This window comes from Diorhabda sublineata, chromosome 7, assembly GCF_026230105.1.
Source record: "Diorhabda sublineata isolate icDioSubl1.1 chromosome 7, icDioSubl1.1, whole genome shotgun sequence".
Taxonomy (NCBI): Eukaryota; Metazoa; Arthropoda; class Insecta; order Coleoptera; family Chrysomelidae; genus Diorhabda; species Diorhabda sublineata.
In genome coordinates, this window is record NC_079480.1 from 33,452,758 (window position 1) to 33,473,351 (window position 20,594).

General features: G+C 31.6%; 4 protein-coding genes across 8 annotated transcripts in view; 2 read left to right on the forward strand and 2 right to left on the reverse strand.

The window, feature by feature from the left end:
* Positions 1–306: 306 nt before the first annotated feature.
* On the reverse strand, positions 307–5,723 carry LOC130447142 (heat shock 70 kDa protein cognate 4). The gene is made up of 5 exons (XM_056783810.1): positions 5,589–5,723; positions 4,897–5,101; positions 3,090–3,388; positions 1,298–2,116; positions 307–1,093 (listed from the first exon to the last, which is right to left on the reverse strand). The coding sequence occupies exons 2-5, from the start codon at positions 5,099–5,101 to the stop codon at positions 470–472; spliced, it is 1,947 nt and encodes a 648-aa protein (XP_056639788.1). The 5' UTR covers positions 5,589–5,723; the 3' UTR covers positions 307–469.
* A 301-nt stretch (positions 5,724–6,024) lies between these two features.
* On the reverse strand, positions 6,025–8,511 carry LOC130447143 (putative glutathione-specific gamma-glutamylcyclotransferase 2). 2 transcript variants are annotated; one of them, XM_056783811.1, is made up of 2 exons: positions 8,158–8,490; positions 6,025–8,104 (listed from the first exon to the last, which is right to left on the reverse strand). In XM_056783811.1, the coding sequence occupies exons 1-2, from the start codon at positions 8,335–8,337 to the stop codon at positions 7,730–7,732; spliced, it is 555 nt and encodes a 184-aa protein (XP_056639789.1). In that variant the 5' UTR covers positions 8,338–8,490; the 3' UTR covers positions 6,025–7,729. The 2 variants fall into 2 exon arrangements, with proteins under 2 accessions (XP_056639789.1, XP_056639790.1); XM_056783812.1 differs by having other exon boundaries at positions 7,633–8,089; positions 8,158–8,511.
* A 680-nt stretch (positions 8,512–9,191) lies between these two features.
* On the forward strand, positions 9,192–17,113 carry LOC130447144 (methylthioribose-1-phosphate isomerase). Its single transcript, XM_056783813.1, has 7 exons — positions 9,192–9,471; positions 9,761–9,978; positions 10,293–10,528; positions 11,352–11,560; positions 14,465–14,628; positions 15,322–15,523; positions 16,816–17,113. Exons 2-7 carry the CDS (start codon positions 9,847–9,849, stop codon positions 16,938–16,940), a joined length of 1,068 nt encoding a protein of 355 aa, XP_056639791.1. The 5' UTR covers positions 9,192–9,471; positions 9,761–9,846; the 3' UTR covers positions 16,941–17,113.
* A 1,454-nt stretch (positions 17,114–18,567) lies between these two features.
* The window catches only part of LOC130447145 (tropomodulin), a 64,855-nt gene continuing 62,828 nt past the window's right edge, over positions 18,568–20,594 (forward strand). For 2 of the 4 annotated variants that reach the window (XM_056783819.1, XM_056783817.1), the window contains exon 1: positions 18,570–18,790. In XM_056783819.1, the coding sequence (XP_056639797.1) occupies positions 18,713–18,790 (78 nt within the window). In that variant the 5' untranslated portion in view covers positions 18,570–18,712. Of the gene's footprint in view, positions 18,791–20,594 lie in introns of all 4 variants that reach the window. The other 2 variants (XM_056783815.1, XM_056783816.1) reach the window with 2 other exon arrangements.

Genomic DNA, 20,594 nt, shown 5'->3' on the forward strand with positions numbered 1-20,594 from the left:
CCGAACATGACAGGCGCTACAATAACATTTTAATGAATTAAACAAATTTCATGTATACATGTTTCAAATATCGCTAGGATTTTACACAGGGGGATATTTTGATGTTCAAAATAGCGAAACTAATTAAAAAATGTATTCCGCAATTTTGAAAAGACCAAATTAGTATTCTATACCGCGCAGATACTGAAAAAATTTCGTAGCGGTTTTTATTGTCGTATGCAAAATTTAGGTAATTTTCCTAGTACTCTATAAACATCAATTTTCTCAGGAAGAAAGGAAGAGTTGGGATAATATATAAAAAAGTCATTTTAATGGATTTGACTTTATTTTGTTCGGGAACAGAAACTGTAAAATTACAAATCAAATTTCAACAACAAGTAATTGATAAACTGTAAAAAAAGTAATTTTCGAAAAGCTTTGTCTGCAAGGTAATACTGGCGAAAATTGAACAAAACATTGGAATGCATATTTAATCGACTTCTTCGATGGTTGGTCCCGCACCTCCGGCGGCACCACCAGCTCCTGGAGCGGCCCCGGCTCCTGGAAAACCGGGCATACCGCCCGGAGCTCCGCCAGCTCCTTGGTACAGTTTAGTAATAATGGGATTACAAATTCCTTCGAGTTCTTTCTGTTTGTGTTCATATTCTTCTTTATCTGCCAATTGATTAGCATCCAACCAAGCAATAACCTCATTGCATTTCTCCATAACTGTATTCTTGTCACTTTCGCTGATTTTGTCTTTAATCTTATCGTCCTCCATGGTGCTCTTGATGTTGAAGCAATAAGATTCCAATAGATTCTTAGCGGTAATGGTAGCTTTTTGTTTCTCATCTTCGTTGCGGTATTTCTCGGCGTCATTTACCATCCTTTCGATATCTTCTTTACTCAAACGTCCCTTATCATTAGTGATGGTGATTTTGTTTTCTTTGTTGGTTGATTTTTCGACAGCAGTTACGTTCAAGATACCGTTAGCGTCGATATCGAAGGTGACTTCAATTTGAGGAACACCACGTGGAGCAGGAGGGATACCAGTTAGCTCGAATTTACCCAATAGATTGTTATCTTTGGTCATAGCACGTTCTCCTTCGTATACCTATAAAAAAATTATTATTAATACATTGATTATAAAATTATGGTACATCACATATTAATTTAGTAAATTTCAGATTACATAATAAAATAGCGTCGTATAGGGAACATAATGATTTATCATCATGTTTGTATCAATGCGAGCTGAGTGTATCATCATTTTGAACTAATACTTAATTCGTAGTATTAAAATTGTTGAAAAACTAACCTGAATAAGTACTCCCGGTTGATTATCAGAATAGGTAGTGAAAGTTTGTGTTTGTTTGGTGGGAATGGTGGTGTTACGTTTAATCAAAGCTGTCATCACACCACCAGCGGTCTCGATACCCAAAGATAAAGGTGTGACGTCGAGCAACAACAGATCTTGTACTTCTTCGGATTTATCTCCGTGTAAGATTGCGGCTTGAACGGCGGCACCATAAGCAACTGCTTCATCGGGGTTTATAGATTTATTCAATTCTTTACCATTGAAGAAATCTTGCAAAAGTTTTTGGACCTTTGGTATACGGGTAGATCCTCCGACCAAAACGATATCGTGCACTTGAGATTTATCCATCTTGGCATCTCTGATGGCCTTTTCAACTGGTTCCATCGTAGATCTGAATAAATCGGCGTTGAGTTCTTCGAATCTAGCTCTTGTGATAGAAGTGTAGAAATCGATACCTTCGAAAAGAGAATCGATTTCAATACTGGCTTGGGTGGATGAGGAAAGTGTACGTTTCGCCCTTTCACAACTAGTTCTTAAACGACGTAAGGCACGTTTGTTGCTAGTCAAATCTTTCTTATATTTCCTTTTAAATTCTTGAACAAAATGATTGACCATTCTGTTATCAAAGTCTTCACCTCCTAAGTGGGTGTCTCCAGCAGTTGATTTTACTTCAAAAATACCGTCTTCAATAGTTAAAATTGATACATCAAAAGTACCACCACCCAAATCGAAGATCAAAACGTTTCTTTCGCCTTGTCCTTTCTTATCTAAACCGTAGGCAATGGCGGCGGCGGTTGGTTCATTAATAATACGTAGTACCTGAAATTATATAAAATACCATTAGAATTGTTAAATTAATCAAAGAAAACTATATTTTCATTTCATATTTGCAACATTTTATAAAAAACGATGTTAAAAATAGAAAAAAATGAAACAAAAATTCGGAAAAATGGCAAACAGTTAAAGAAGGAGATAATAAGAAGTTATGAATTTGGGGAAGTAAATTACTTCAAGTAATAACAATTAACAGTAATTGAGGAAGAAGTTTAGAAATTGTGGTTGTACAACAGAAGTAGCTTAGTACACTTAGGGATCTTACTATAATATTAAGACCTTTAAATTCTACAAGGAAGTGTACAAAATTACAAGTTAAAAATAAATAAGATAATGGGAAACTGATCGATTGTATTCTATCAAGTCAAAAATAGTCCACGAATTTCTCTTCTTAGGGTTAGATAAACCTTTCTTAGAACCCTTTTGTGCAATCTACTACAAAATAATAGAGAAAACAATAGAAAAGGTAGATAGATTCGTTGGAAAATTTTTAGGTAGGATAAGGAAAACTTTTTATAGACAGGTTTGTTGGGTGTTGGCCTTGATATAGGAGTTGCTCCTCTGCAGGGCTGAGACAGAGTAGATGAGAAAAACCAGTTTCTGTAAAAATCGTCAGGGGTCAAGACAGGAAAAGACTATCTTGGGGAAACTAAGACTGTTGACTACATCAGCCTAGATAATACTAGCAGGAGTCTTTTTGTTGCATTACCATGCTTAAATAGAGGACTAAATTTTAATCCACATTCTATCAAAGTGTGAGAGAGCTCAAAACTCCATAAGCTTATATGAAAGGCAAAGATCCCAACATTCATTTTGTTATAAAATGTTAAAAATATTTTCAGATCATAAGCTAATCACAGATTTTTTCATAAACTCTAGTCTGGCATGCTTAGTTTGTATCATCATACAAATTGATTCACATTTTAGAGTAAATTAATGATAATCGATTTCAATTTACCTGAAGACCTGCGATGGTTCCGGCATCTTTGGTAGCTTGACGTTGCGAATCGTTGAAATAAGCAGGTACAGTGATAACTGCATTTGTGACATTTTTGCCAAGATACGCTTCGGCAGTTTCCTTCATTTTCGTGAGCACCATTGAACTCACTTCTTCGGGATAAAATGATTTGTCTTCCCCCTTGTATGATACTTTAATTTTCGGTTTACCGCCATCGTTGATAACTTCGAAAGGCCAATGTTTCATGTCTGATTGTACGGCCGAATCTTCAAACCGACGACCAATAAGACGTTTCGCATCTAAAGAAATACTTATAAGATAATACGAAGAATAATCAATAGATACGACAAAAACTTGTGAAGATATACTTTCAGATAATAAGCTAATCACGGATAATAGAATCATAAACTCTAGTCTGGCAAGCTTAGTTGATATCATCACATAACAGGTTTATATATTTTTGTTCGTTCTAAAAGCCACAAAAATGAATTAAATAACTGAGTTGATTGTAATTTCCGAATTTATTTAGACTTTTCACTATTTAGCTAACATATTTGGAATGTTTTGAGATTTCCTGCATAGTTACTTTCCTGATTGGGCTCTTCAGAGCTACTTCTATTCATATATCATATCATAACTGTAGTCGATTATATTAGCTTTTCAGAATTACAGCTACTTTATTTAGTAACTTTTCTTTATCAATTTGAGGCAGTAGTTACTAATGTTAATTGGGCACAACCTTTAGGTGGCAGTGAATATTAATCTTGGGTATTGGGCTCGTAAGAACTACCTTTATCCTATTTCAGCTTTTCAGAACTGTAGCCACTCTGCCACTCTAATTTCCAAACATTCCCTGTTTTAATTGCACTAAAATTTATTAATCAAACTGGGCTTTTCGGTGTAATTTATTGATTTCAGCTTTCAACTTTATTTGGGACCTGAACTGTTTATATACCAATTGGGCTTGACAAAACTGTAGCTTGTAGAATTCAGCTTCCAAGAATTGTAGCCGCTTCGTTTGGGATTTGCCTAGCTACTCCTGCTTTTTTTGGAATCTACTACTCTAATTGGACTATTCAGAACACTTTCGCCTTATTTCAGCCGTTCTGAATTGTAGCTTACAATCTTTGGCTTTTATTTAAATACCACAACTGATTTATTTTAATTATTGTTTTTGCTATATTTGGACTGTTCAGAATCGTTTCTACTTCATTCAGGTCCTTCAGGAGTATTATCTGCAAATTTTCAACTTATTTCAGTTTTATTTTAAAATTTCCTGGATCATTGCTGCTTTATAGCATTATATGGATTTTTACAAATTTATTACTAGCTCCCGTTTCATTAGGCATTTCTTGGTGTATTACTCCTTTATATAGGGCTTTGACTTCATTTGAACTTTCCCTAACAGATTTTGTTACAACAGGGCTACAATGGACTATTAAAGTTTCTTTAATTGAATGAAGACCTTAAATCATAATTGCTTCAAGTCCTCATCTGTAGGTCCATCACTTTTATTCCTTCTCCTCTCAAGTCTTTTTAGTCCCCTTTTTTTATTATTTGAGGTTGATATAGCAAAATACAAAGTGGAGAAGAGACAAAATTTCAAGTCAAATATGTTATAAATTGGTATAAAGTTAAATTTTTGTACATCCTAATATCAGAATTCATATAAAAACACATAATAAGGCGATAGTTGTTTTAGAACACATTTTGTCGATTATACTCAAGAATATGGTAAATTATACATTAAAAATGAATAATTCAATACAAAATGAAGAGTTTGTAGAGTATATTTACTGTTACTTACCGAAAATTGTGTTGTTGGGGTTCATGGCGACTTGGTTTTTGGCGGCATCTCCAATGAGACGTTCTGTATCTGTGAAAGCCACATACGAAGGTGTGGTTCTGTTACCTTGATCATTAGCGATAATTTCGACTTTTCCATGTTGAAATACTCCAACACAGGAGTATGTTGTTCCCAAATCAATACCTACAGCTGGTGCTTTAGCCATCTATAATAAAAAAAAAATATATCTTATACATATGTTAATATTAATTTAGCTTGTTATGAGTAAGCTCAGACTAATGTTGACAGTAGCTTAAAATTTTATCACGTTTAACCTTGAAAATTGACGAAGCTAAAATTCTAGTAATTTCCTCGTGAACAAACTAAAAACTCGTGAAATCGTAATAAAAATGACTGAATTATAGTAATAAAGTATAAAAAGTAATTTAAATCACAATTATCAACGACAGAATACCTCGTTTTCAAATATCCGCCTAATTTTAAATCAATAACTGAAATGTAATTTTTAAATCAATAGATACTTATCAATTCGAAAAATTAATGCTAAATATAAAATTTAAATGGATAAGTTGATAAAAAAACGTGGTCAAATTTTCAGTGACAAATTTGAAGTAATTGTAATTATTTGAAATGTATTTTTTTGAAAAAAACATCAAATTAGCAATAATCAATAATAACTCAATCATATTTACCTTAATATTAAACAGTTGCAGACAATTCTTTAACAAATACTTAAATTACGTGTTCTCTTTACAAGAGTCTTCAATCAAATCGAAGGAATGGAATAAGCAATGGCCGGTTTTATAGCGGATCGAAGAATATTCTAGAAATTATAAAACCGACCAATCAGCTACTAGTAATACGGAAGCGTGTTAAGTGTCATTGGTCGAAACATCGTTTCTAGAACATGTGCATATGCTTCCGGTTTAATATAGTAAAATTTTTATAGTAATTACAACACCAAAGAATATTTTATATATAAATTAATTGTTATTATATATTTTTTAGTAGTACTAACTTAGACATTTTCATAAAATAGCTTTTAAAAAGGAATTTCGTTCCTAAAGCTTCACCTCTCATTATGGCGGGAACTTTAAATTGTCATATTTGATAATAACATTTTTGATATTTTTTTCTTTTTGGGTTTCATGAATATGTAAAGATATCTGTAACTATGTATCTTTTATACAAAACTGTTACGTCTAAAACAAATTGAAAAATTATTAATGCAGTTTTATAAATAAAATTTCCATTGTAAATATACATAAAATGGAAGACATTTAAAGGTTAACATAGGACGTAAATGGAATGATCAATGAAAAACATTGAATTCAAAATATCACAGAAAATAAAAAATAAGTGACTCAGAAAATAACCATAGGAAGGTTATTACAGATTTTTGTTAAATCATTTTTTACTATCATGTTTACAGTTTCACAACCAAGGATTTATTCGTACAAAATTGTGCCATTTTTCTATACGGGGAGATAAAAGAAGTTCAATCTTTATTTATATTTTTAAACTTATTTCAAATAATACATGAGTTGAACAACTGTGCCAAATCAATCAATTATAAATTTCTTTATTCCTCATACTATCCAAATATAATAATCCTTCAACTGAATTCAAAATCTCTTAGCTTTTTAGTAGAGTAGTTCAAATGGTTAGGTTACTTAGTAAAATGTTTACAAATTGGTAATTATATCTAATTGTAAATTGAAATTTCGTAACATAGCTGAGGTCGTATATATCAAAAGGCAAATTATTCATGAACATTTAACCATGAGAAAACTTCTTGCTAAAACAACGTGTTGATGATCCAGGGCAATGTTTACAAGTAATAAATCAGTTTTCTTGCGTCGATATGTTACAATGGGTGAAACATGGATCCATCACTTCACTTCGGAATCAAAACGATCTTCATCTGCAGCCGGTGAACCACGTCCAAAGTGTCCAAAGGCATAACAGTCAGTTGGGGAGGTTAAAGCTTCAGTATTTTGGGATACGCATGGAATATTGTTCATTGACTTTTTCCAAAATGGAGAGACAATCAATAGCGAATACCACATAGAGATGTTATATCGTTTGAATATAAACATCAAGGACAAACGGTCTCAAAAACCACTATTTCACCAATGCCTCAATTAACAAGTCGATGGTTAACTAATTACATTCGAATTGCTTCCTCATCCACACTAAAGTCCAAATCTGGTCTTCAGTAACTACTAGCTATTCGCTGATTTCAAAAAATATTGGCAATTGATGAAACTGAAACCTATTTTGAGGCAAAAGACAAATTCTTCTAAAAGCACGGCATCGAGAAGTTAAAGAAGCGTTGGAATAATTGTATTGCCTCTTGAAGGAGAATACATTGATGAATAAAATCGATTTTGGACGTAGCAGTTTCTTATAAGTTGCTAGTATTAGCGGGAATTGTGAAATTTAAATAAAAGATACTAATAATTGATCTTCCCATAATACACCCCAAGTTTCGTGAAAATATTTAAATATTATATTATCTATTCAACATACACAAATTCCATAAACAGTCGTTTTTTATAAGATACAGGCCCCTCTCTGAAGCATGGGAGTTGGATTTAATTTTACCTGGTACTACCTTAGCCAATCAATTTCAGTTTTTTTTTCAGTGTATATATTTAGTGCCTATCTCTTGTTGGGTATTAACTGAATACCTTAGTTTAAACATTCAGGTTTTTGGTAAAAAAGTAGATAAAATGAAACTACATATTCAAATATAATGATTAAGTTTATATCACAAATATAGAAATATATGATAAACTCCCAAAAAAAGAATACCAAGTTTCGTAGTCCGTTATTTTTCTTCTAATAAATTTAAAACTTTTTTTTCAAGTTCAAATAAATGATCATCTTTAACAAAGGGAAAAAAAGTTCTCATAGAATTGGCTAAATTGCAAACGTATTCAATATTTGGACCACTAGGACCAACTGAACGAACAACTTGTACAGCTATATCGTTCAGATCTGCGGGGCCTCCGTAATTCTCGTTGTTGTGATCGCCTAAATATATGGTGATGTCGAATGGTTGTTCGTCTTCTGATATTGGAAAAAATTTCAAAATTTTCTTTTCATAACCTCCTTTTTCCCGATAATCCAAATGATTGACAACATTTTTTATATCACAATCTCGAATTTTGTAAGCTACTCCATACACCTTCAATAAATAGAACTTTCGGGCTATTCCTAGCCTGGAATAAAAGAAAATATATAGAGAATACTTACTTTAGATGATTCGTTGGAGGGTATAAGAGTAACTACCCTTCCAGGATTTGTAGGCGTGCCTCTATGATCAGTACTAAGTTGATAGAATCTTCTATTAAAACCTTTAATATACCCTAAAATTTTTTTCTCATATGGAAAATCGACTTTCCATATGAGTGATCCATAACCAAATATCCACATGTTATTTCCACCAACGTTTACAGTTCATAGTGTATATTTATTTTTACAATCATTTTTTATGCTTATTACATATTATAAATAAACAATAAATATGTTAAGCTGGTACAAATAAGCTACATAATTTAAATTTTTGACAGTCGACCATATGATTAATGAAACCATTTCGTATTCTGTGATCTGCAGCTTTTGGATTTTACATAATTATAGTGTAGCGACATCTTATAGGAAAAAACAAATACAAAAACAAGTGATATTTGGAATATCATTAGCTATTTTTTTAACATTATTAATAACTTTTAATACGAGCACACCCAACACACTGTTTACAATATCATTACACCGACACTCACAATTACACTGTCTGAAGTGCGTTTCGATAACCAAGTTATCGTCTTCAGAGACTGAAGGTAAAGTAAAACCTTATTTTATACCAAATTTTCCTACTTTTTCACGCGAAAACTTCTTCGGTCGGAAACATTTATACCTTAAATACTAAACTATTTAAATGGGCACGAAGGGCCTATTCCTTACAGTACTCTATAGTTTAGTAGTTAAGGAATGAATATAAAATTTAATATAAAATAGGTAGGTCAGGTTAATAGGTTGTAGTTTACCTTCAGTCACTGAAGATGATAACTCGGTTATCGAAACGCGCAGCTACCAGTGTGATGTGTTTTGGTGTAGTGTAAAGAGTGTGTTCAGTATGAATATATTAAACGGTTCCTAAAATTCCAACCAAGTTCAAAATAAGAAAATTTGATTTCGGAATAGTTTGTCAAAATTTTTAAAATAGCGCCACTGTAGCATATGACAAAAATCAAAGTGTTCAGTTTTTCCAATTGAAAGTCTGTAGTTATTTTATCTCGTTAACATGGATGACGTCAGCTTTTACCTGCTTGTTAATATATATTTGTGCCTTTTGTATTTGCACAAACAAATAAAAAAAACTTCTATTATTATCTGATATATCATAAAATAGAATGAATCTAGTTATATGTTTGAAAAGGATCCGATTGTGTTAAAATTTTGATTTTCACCCGCATCGGAAGCGTAACTGTGTTTGGCAGATATAACTTATGTAAATAATTAATGTAGTAGTTTTGAAAATTTTTATACGGAACCGGCAAAATTTAAGTGAGTCAAAATTTTGTTATTAAATAAATGTTTTTAATAGATAAAACTCATTAATTTTGCATTGTAAGTCATTTAAACATACTATAAATACGATTAGGAATATATTATATATTGATTAACTATGTATATTTTTCAATTAAAATATCTTGGCAACGGTTAAAATAGCAAAGCAATTTTTAAAATTGATGAAATGTTTCTCTAATGTAAAGCCAAAACTATTATTAATTAAAATTAAATCATTAGACATATCTATTTTAATAAACAAAATTGAGCAATACAATTTTTACAGATAAGATGTAAATATTGTTATCAAATACAAAAAGTAAGAACATCTAACATCATTTTGTGTGGGACATTCGTCAAAGTGAGGTTAAAATGTCTTTAAGGGCAATAAGATATGATAATTATACTTTGGAAGTATTGGATCAACTTTTATTGCCTGCACAAACTAAATATATTCAAGTAAAAGGTGTAGAAGATGGTTGGAAAGTTATAAATAAAATGCAGGTATTATTTAACTTTAAATATTCTTGGCTTAGGTTAGATAACAGGTCACTTATATTTATTATATTTTTGGTATACAAATCTCCAAATATTATCATTTATGGAGGATCTGGATCAATTTACTTAATATTTATGTTCAATTATTAAATTTCTCCATATTAATTATTGATAATAATAAATTAGTATTTTAGATTTATTGTCACATTTACATTTCGTTAACATTTATCAAACTTATGAGGTATATATTTCGTTTATTAATAAAAACTCCTTATTCTCTTTATTATTTTCATTATTAGAGTAGTAGTCACATATTCTAGGTAAGGGGAGCCCCTGCTATTGCAATAGTGGGTTGTTTGAGTTTAGCCGTTGAGTTGCATAATGAAAAATATGATTCGAAAAAACAGATGAGGCAAGAAATTGAGGGTAAACTCAACTATTTAGTATCATCAAGACCTACTGCTGTTAATATGAAAATAGCAGCTGAAGAATTAATTGATTTAGCTAACCAACTTTGTAATGATGAACAAGTAAACGTTGATGATATGAAAGCAAGGTATTTATAAATATGTTTTTAACATATAAAAAACAAAATTGATCGATGGATTCTATTGTATTAATTATTTTTTTCTGGTTGATGGAATAGTTTGAATATTTCGCATCTAGATACTGATTTATATTGATGTGGCTGTGATATCAGAATAAACTAAAATGCTGGGGATAATGGATTGTAAAATTCCTTAAGAGGATAGGAAACGATGGAAACAAAATGAGCCTAAACTAAATTTATAATACCACGACGTCCTTTATGTGGAATTTGAGCTTTGTGGAGCTCTTTTTAGGGAACATTCTTTCCCCATCTTATATCTTCCAATTTCTGCCTATCCGTATTCATTTTTTTCCAATTCCTCATATCCATTCTTTTCAAATCAGTCTCCATTGTATCCAACCATCTTCCTGTTTCTTTCCATTTTTCCATTGTAGCTCCATATATGTTCTGGTAATCTTACTTTTGCTTTTTTTATTATCTTTAGTGTATTCTCTCCATTCAGCACTTTTTCTATTTCTTTCTTGTTTCTTCTATATATTTAATTTTGTATTTTCTGCTCGATAATAATTTTTATTTTCAATCTCAGCATCATTTCTGCTTTTTTTCCATCTAATTCATTTTTTTTATCACTTTTTTACATTTCTCTTGATCTGTTTTGTATTTTTTGTTGTCATTGTCTTTTCTTTTGTGCTCATTTTTGCCATTGCTTGCTCCACTCTTCAGTCTTTTTCTACTTTTCTTCTTTTCCCAGTTTCTTACATTAACATACTCTTATCTTTGTCCATAATTCTTCTGTTATACTATTATTTGATTTTTTTTATCATTGCAGATTCTCAAAAACTATTGAAGATATGTTAGCGAAAGATATAGCGGATAATAATGCTATAGGTGATTACGGTGCCAAAGATATTTTATCTAAAGTTAGCGGAGATAGTCTTGTACGTATATTAACTCATTGTAATACTGGATCATTAGCTACAGCTGGATATGGAACCGCATTAGGTGTCATAAGGACATTATTCACTAGAAAGAGACTAGGTATTTACATAAATATATTGAAATAATAATTTTTTTTACAAATAATTAGTTTAATTAAAAAAAAATTAGTTGGGTAATTATTATCTATCGAATTTTAATATTTAAAATGAAGTATGTTGATAAATGTGATGGTAATTATAATTTTCTTAATGAATAACTATAACTATATACATGACTAGTCATATTTTGTTTATTTTCTTCTTATCTTGTCCAAGGCTGCTTCCAGTTATCCGTTTGTTGTGCAATACGAGTCAAATCTATTATAAAATATTGGATTTATTTAATCGAAATATTAAAATTACCAATTTTTCATAGAAAATACTTTTTCAGTCAAAATTTGGGTATAATTTTGATTATGTAAGCTTAGAAAATATCTAAATTATTATAAAGGGGTGGAATCGAAACCATGCAAATATAAAATTTATATATCGCAAAAAATTAAATGAAACAAGGTTCCAAAATGAGATTTTTTATTTTCTCGCCCTTAGTTGCTTTCAGTTATCCCTTATTATACAGTGTGAGTCGAACGTATGGGAAAACTTTGGATTTATATAATCGAAAAATTAAAATTACAATTTTTTCATAGAAAGTACATTCTCCGGTGAAATTGGGGCCTTATTTTCGATTTTTTGAACTTACAAAATACAAAACCTAACCTAACCTCTTCACAGTAAACCACTAGTACCATTTTGTGGTACTCACAGACAGGTGGTAGCACTCAGACGAAGGATTCTTAAGTAGAGGCCCCTCAGGAGAAGATTAAGTAGAGGAGGAGTCAAGGATGATAAGGTTCTAATGCACCAGTCTAAGTTCTTCTGAAAGAAGGAGATTTTCAATTAAAAAATTGTATTTGTTCTTCGGTTTTTTTAACACCACGAGACACTTTCCAATTCGAATGTATATAAAAATGCAACAGCTTCAATTTTTTTCACTGAAAGTCTTATCCAAGCCCCGACCTCGACCATTATTGCAAAAAATATTGTAGAATTTATTGAAAAAAAGTTCAAAAAAGAAAATTTTTTATCTTTCCCCATTTCGCTTCCAGTTATACCCTCATTATACTGTGTGAGTTAAATCTATTGGAAAATTATGGATTTATATAATTGAATTATTACATTTTTCCCATGGAAAGTACGTTCCCCAGCAAAGGGGATGGAATAAACTAATAGAAATTGAAGTAAACCTAACCTAATAGATACTGAAGTAAACCAAACCTATTCAAAGCTATAGTAAACCTAATCTAATAGAAATGGAAGTAAACCTAACCTAATAGATACTGAAGTAAACCTAACCTATTCAAAGCTATAGTAAACCTAATGTAATAGAAATTGAAGTAAACCTAACCTATTCAAAGCTATAGTAAACCTAATCTAATAGAAATGGAAGTAAACCTAACCTATTCAAAGCTATAGTAAACCTAATGTAATAGAAATTGAAGTAAACCTAACCTATTCAAAGCTATAGTAAACCTAATCTAATAGAAATGGAAGTAAACCTAACCTAATAGATACTGAAGTAAACCTAACCTATTCAAAGCTATAGTAAACCTAATGTAATAGAAATTGAAGTAAACCTAACCTATTCAAAGCTATAGTAAACCTAACCTAATAGATACTGAAGTAAACCTAACCTATTCAAAGCTATAGTAAACCTAATGTAATAGAAATTGGAGTAAACCTAACCTATTCAAAGCTATAGTAAACCTAATCTAATAGAAATGGAAGTAAACCTAACCTAATAGATACTGAAGTAAACCTAACCTATTCAAAGCTATAGTAAACCTAATGTAATAGAAATTGAAGTAAACCTAACCTATTCAAAGCTATAGTAAACCTAACCTAATAGATACTGAAGTAAACAACCTATTCAAAGCTATAGTAAACCTAATGTAATAGAAATTGAAGTAAACCTAACCTATTCAAAGCTATAGTAAACCTAATCTAATAGAAATGGAAGTAAACCTAACCTAATAGATACTGAAGTAAACCTAACCTATTCAAAGCTATAGTAAACCTAATGTAATAGAAATTGAAGTAAACCTAACCTATTCAAAGCTATAGTAAACCTAATGTAATAGAAATTGAAGTAAACCTAACCTATTCAAAGCTATAGTAAACCTAATGTAATAGATATTGAAGTAAACCTAACCTATTCAAAGCTATAGTAAACCTAATCTAATAGAAATTGTAGTAAACCTAATCTTAGTCATGCCTCGATATTCGTTATAGATTCTTCAAATACATTCAATAACAGTTTAGAACATTCCGGATTATTCGATAATTGCTTAATCGTATGGGTAAAAAACAAGTTAAATGGGAAAAAAGAATATCCTAATCTAAACTAACAAATCGAATAACTTATGTAGCCTTGTTGTATTTATTTAATTTTTTGTGAATTCTGTTTTAGATGTTAGTTTTTGAAAAAATAACTGTTAACGTTTTTAGTAAAACACTTGTAAAGCGGTTATTCTTCTATTCCAATGTAACTTGGCCTTTACCTATATGATTATGCTGTCGACGAATATTGCGGTGCTTCGAATTAGTTATTGAAGCAGCGTACGATAAAAAACTGGAAAAAATTGAGAGGTTATATTAAATTTCTTATCATTCATTTCTCAGAGAGAGGATTTTATTCTTAATAGGTAAGTTTCTGCAAAGTTGAGGATGTCAAGTTTTGGATCAAATATACCTACAGAACAGAGTATAGAGTTACAGGTTACAGGACCACAAAAAAGTACAAGAGTTTGAAAATTATGAAAAAGAATCAATCTTCAATAAATTGATACCGATTATTTCCGAATATTCGATTTTTTCGATTAATCGATCACCCGATTAATCGATTATTTTACCCACCGCGAGTTCGGTTAATGAATAATGTAATAGTTTTTCTTTTTATTTATATTAGAACATGTTTATTGTACTGAAACGAGACCTTACAATCAAGGAGCAAGACTTACCGCATACGAATTGGTACACGATAAAATACCAGCGACTCTTATAGTCGATAGTATGGTGGCAGCTGTGATGAAACATAGAAATATTAGTGCGGTAGTCGTCGGAGCCGATCGGGTGAGACATTTTTTTTTTTTTTAATCTTATACACATTAACAAAATTGGTTATTATATTTTTTTAGTAGGCTTTAGGAACTTCCTTGGTCTTATTGGTGGCAATAGATCGTTTCCTTAAAGGTTACGGTTCGACTAAAACTATTGGTATGTAGAGGGATACAGTCATACCACTAAGGACGACTTCCTTGAGAATCTTTCGATAATTGGAGCCTCGTCTTTATTTTAAAAACCTTGGAAGAGCGTTCCTTGAAAACTAGTCTAGTAGAGATCGATATAACCGGTGGAACTGCAAAGTTCGTAGGCTAGTAAAGAAAAATTTTTTTCAATTTCATCGATTACCTCTCCATCGGTGCAAAATTTCCAACGAACCTTCCCTCGAGGTTCAAGAGCACGTTCTTGTTTTACAAATAGGGCAGTTTTCCGTTATTTACCTTACGTATCCCAAAATACTGAAGCTAGTCGATTTTGGGGCTTTTCAAGCTTCAGACAGCAGTCCACTGGCAATTGGACTCCGGAGTATATGAAGTAAACTTATTTAAGGTTGAAGTAAACCTAACCTAAACGAAGCTATAGTAAACCTAACCTATTTGAGCAATTATTATAGTAAACCTAATTAAATGACAAGTAAAAACTGAAAAAAAAAATATTTATTGGTTTTTTTCTCTCCTATATTCTTATTTATTTATTTTGTAGGTGGCAGCGAACGGCGATACCGCCAATAAAATAGGAACGTATCAAATTGCCGTTCTTGCCAAGTACCACGGCGTACCATTTTACGTAGCCGCCCCTTTTACATCGATTGATTTTTCTATACCTAGTGGTGATCATATAGTTATAGAAGAACGACCCGATAGAGAAATGACGCACGTTGGAGAACATAGAATAGCAGCAAAAGGTGAAAAATTTATAATTGATTCATGGAATGTATCAAATTTGCAAAAACAGTACGAAAATTCGCATATTTATCGTTTCAAGGTTAAGTGATTCTTCTTTCCACGTAACTGGTCTTCGACCTATATGATTAAACAGTTATCGAATATGTATTTTAAAAACATACGATGATATTTAAGATAATCGGGTTAGTTCTGTATCTGCCCGATTTAGGATTATAATAAAAACTCGTTAGTTTACATATTTTGAGATTCAAGATTCCGGTTCACTGTTTACACTATCACTATACTGAAGTGTGTTAGACAGTGTAGTTGCGAGTGTTTTCATTATAAGTATCCCCAAAAGTTTCAGAAATTCAAGATTACTATGATTAATTGGTTAATCGACTAGGTTTCTGAATTAAATTTTATAAGATAGTCTCTAGAAGGAAAAGATTGAAAATAATTGTTTTCCACGTTGGTATTTATTCAACTTCTACATACATTCGAATTGAAAAGTGCCTTTTCAACCGTGGAAATAATTTGACGGTCCCATGAAGGGTGTGTGCGTCTCTATTTTGGCAAGTTTGTCATCATTGTCACCAAAGAGATGCTGGCTACACCTGTTGTCGACCATTCGATGATGACTTAGTTCACCAAGTTGCAGGAAACTTACAACACCGACGAGCGGTGAAGGTAGGTTTAGAAATGTGGGAATAAACATCATTTCCTTTTTGGGTTTTAAGTTAAGAGGTCGTCTGTTAAACTAGGAAATGTGGTGGGTAGTTTATACTTCATTTCATGGTGCAAATGTCGTTTAGATATATTGGAATATGAGTTATATCTGTAATGACATTTATTGGGGTAGAACGGAACTTGTGTTATTGCGAAACAAGATTTTATTTAAAAAATTATTAGATGGTGTGCGGTAGATATTGTTTTTATATTTATTTATGTGTCGGTTTTATGTTTTAGACGTTAGGTAGAACGATGATTTCGTTGGACGTCTCCGTCGAGTAACTTGATGGTAACCAGGTCGATTGTTCCTGCGGATATCAACTTTCTTCATAGTTTCAGACGGAAATTTTGAGATAAAAGTCTTTTGTTTTGATTACTACGATTGGCTCAGTTTTTTTTATAACTCTGATATTAATCGAATATTGAGAGGGGTATAATTGATTATCATGATATTGGAGTATCTTATACACAAATAATTAGTTATTGGGTTATTTTTTGATAAATTATTTTAGTATGTATAGTTTTGCATTACCAAATACTACATTGTAGGATCTGTTTCTGTACGTTTGTCTATTTACAGGAATCACTTGCTGGAATCCCGCTTTTGATGTAACACCGGCTTCCCTGATAGCGGGCTTCATAACGGAAAAAGGCGTTTTCAAAGCAAACCAATTGATGGAACAACGTGTTCAAAATGCTCATTGAACATTTTTTTTATATATAATCTAAAAAACATTCACTCGATAGGTATATTTTTCAGCCATTTTTTTTAGAAATAGTTTCAGCATTCCGTTGACGAAATTACCGCGTCAGGGTTTATACATATATTTTTTGTGTAATACGATATTACGATTTAATAAAATTTTCTGTACAATTTATTATTTGTTTATTCCTAAAACCCCAAAACGAGTTTTTGTTCAACCACCTCGCAAGAATTATTCCCACTAAAACGGGTATATAGAAATTGATGACGAATAACATAACGACATTGACAGTAATGACACATTTTTATTACATTAACGTCACGTTTGGCAGGTGACAGAACTAAATTTATGTTGCCGAGATTGACATACAAGCTGACCTTCTTTTTGGCATGTTCTGTGTATAGTACTGAGACCTGTCAATGCACGCGTCGTACGCATGAGCATACAAGAGATCATGCGCTCTCCGCGTTACGATACACATGCGCACAAATATAAATATGAAACTCTCGACTAAAATTTTTGTAGATATCGGACTCATTCATAATGAGTATTAGACAGTAGCACCCACTAAAATGGGTATTCAGAAATTGATGACGAATGACATAACGACATTGACAGTAATGACACATTTTTATTACATTAACGTCACGTATGGCAGGTGACAGAACTAAATTTATGTTGCCGAGATTGACATACAAGTCGACCTTCTTTTTGGTGTGTTCTGTGCATAGAACTGAGACCTGTCAATGCACGCGTCGTACGCATGAGCATACAAGAGATCATGCGCTCTCCGCGTTACGATACACATGCGCACAAATATAAATGTGAAACTCTCGACTAAAATTTTTGTAGATATAAGCGCGTATCGGACTCAACGGACTATCGAGAATGTATAAATTCAATTTTCCTGTCAATACTGGCATATAAAGTATCAGTTACATCGATGTAGCATAGAACAGAAACTGTTCCGATTAAGGGAGACAGAATGATGACTCTTTCTCTATTCTCCGAGGTTCCAGCTCGGTTCTGCGCATACTCAAGCATGCGCAATATAGATAAAGTGTCTCGAACGATAGAGAAAATGAATATATGGACGTTTTTTCCCATATAGGAGTATTATATGCTATCCAGCATGACTTTATAAACTAAATATATTAGATTCGATCCTTATAACCGTATATTCGACTTTGAACACTTTATTTTTTGGATTTTATTTTAGCTACTCAACCCAAAAGACTTGTTCCTGTTTGTACAATGGTCCAACTTTCCTTTGAGTTGTCACCCTGAACTTATACCCTTAACCTATTCAATTACGGTGATTTTCGGTTAGTTACAGACGGTTCGTTTGTCCTTATACCAAAAGAGGCATTAAATTTTTCATTTACGAATAACCAACGTTTCCAGAAATTTCAAATCACGTTTTTTTTTGGAAAATTTCCTTTTATACAATTGAACGATTGCGCGTAAGAGTTAAAACACCCTGTACGAACATTGGTCGATTGTAAAATAAATCCCACGGCATCGAGTGAGCAACAAATGAACAATTCGTATTAAACCAAGACACGATTGTTACTTCCCATGTGAAATCGACAGGCGTTAAGAAAGGAGTAAATTTAGAACTGGTGTAGACGGTTAAAATGTTAGTCTTGAACGCGAACTCTAACAGTTAACACAGTGAAAGTATTAGAAATAAAAAAGCGTCCCCTACCGGCGTTTTTGACGTTTTTTTTCAACGTTACACGATTGTTTTAACGTGACAAAATCCCGTCCGAAATGGCTGAAACGATAGAGGAGAGCTATGAGACGGAAGTCCGGAGAAAAGTGGTTAGAACCAAGTTTAACATTGAAGAAGTAAGTAAGATTACGTGGAAAAACAAAAATAAATTATTTTTCTTGATATATATTGACGTATTTGAATGTTTGCGTTCTTAATTTAGAACGAGTCATTACATAAAAGTAAGAATATCATTGTAGTACATAATATCTCAAAATAAATCAAATTTAGTATTAAAATAAAGTATATTTTATGTGCTGTAGCTCATAAATTGACTAGCATTACTTAAAGATCTATTAATTTCTCCCATTTACGGTATTGATTGATGTTACACCCTGTACATCATATTTTTGTGAAAATATTGTAAGTAAACAAAAAAATCGTCGTTAGAACTAAATACACACGAAAAAATCGGTTTTTTTGTTAAATTTCTATTGTACAGAGTGTTTCGAGACTTTATGGGAGTGATTTTATGTTGTGACAAAAAAATTGTTCTCAAACGACCCTTCGTTTTTGAGTTATACATAAATACAAATTAGGGAATTTAATAAAACCGTCTCGCGTGAAATCAGCTTCATACAAAGTATATTTTACATACTTTATGATCCTGTACCTCATAAATTGATTAACTTACTCAATGATCTGTTAGTTTCTTTTATTTTGATGTTACACCCTGTACATCATATTTTTGTGACATCGAGAAGGTTGTAAGTAAACAAAAAATCGTCGTTAAAACTAAATATATACGAAAAAAATCGATTTTTTTCGTTAAATTTCTATTATACAGAGTGTTTCGAGACTTTATGGGAGTGATTTTATGTTGTGACAAAAAAGTTGTTCTCAAACGACCCTTAGTTTTTGAGTTATACATAAATACAAATTAGGGAATTTAATAAAACCGTCTCGCGTGAAATCAGCTTCATACAAAGTATATTTTACATACTTTATAATCCTGTACCTCATAAATTGATTAACTTACTCAATGATCTGTTAGTTTCTTTTATTTTGATGTTACACCCTGTACATCATATTTTCCTGAGAAGATTGTAAGTAAACAAAAAATCGTCGTTAAAACTAAATATATACGAAAAAAATCGATTTTTTTCGTTAAATTTCTATTATACAGAGTGTTCCGGGACTTTATGGGATTGATTTTTCTCAAATGACCCTTCGTTTTTGAGTTATGGAAATTAATAAAACCGTCTCGCGTGAAATCAGCTTCATACAAAGTATATTTTACATACTTTATGATCCTGTACCTCATAAATTGATTAACTTACTCAATGATCTGTCAGTTTCTTTTATTTTGATGTTACACCCTGTACATCATATTTTTGTGAAAATATTGTAAGTAAACAAAAAAATCGTCGTTAGAACTAAATACACACGAAAAAATCGATTTTTTTCGTTAAATTTCTATTATACAGAGTGTTCCGGGACTTTATGGGATTGATTTTTCTCAAATGACCCTTCGTTTTTGAGTTATGGAATTTAATAAAACCGTCTCGCGTGAAATCAGCTTCATACAAAGTATATTTTACATACTTTATGATCCTGTACCTCATAAATTGATTAACTTACTCAATGATCTGTTAGTTTCTTTTATTTTGATGTTACACCCTGTACATCATATTTTCCTGAGAAGATTGTAAGTAAACAAAAAATCGCCGTTAAAACTAAATATATACGAAAAAAATCGATTTTTTTCGTTAAATTTCTATTATACAGAGTGTTCCGGGACTTTATGGGATTGATTTTTCTCAAATGACCCTTCGTTTTTGAGTTATGGAAATTAATAAAACCGTCTCGCGTGAAATCAGCTTCATACAAAGTATATTTTACATACTTTATGATCCTGTACCTCATAAATTGATTAACTTA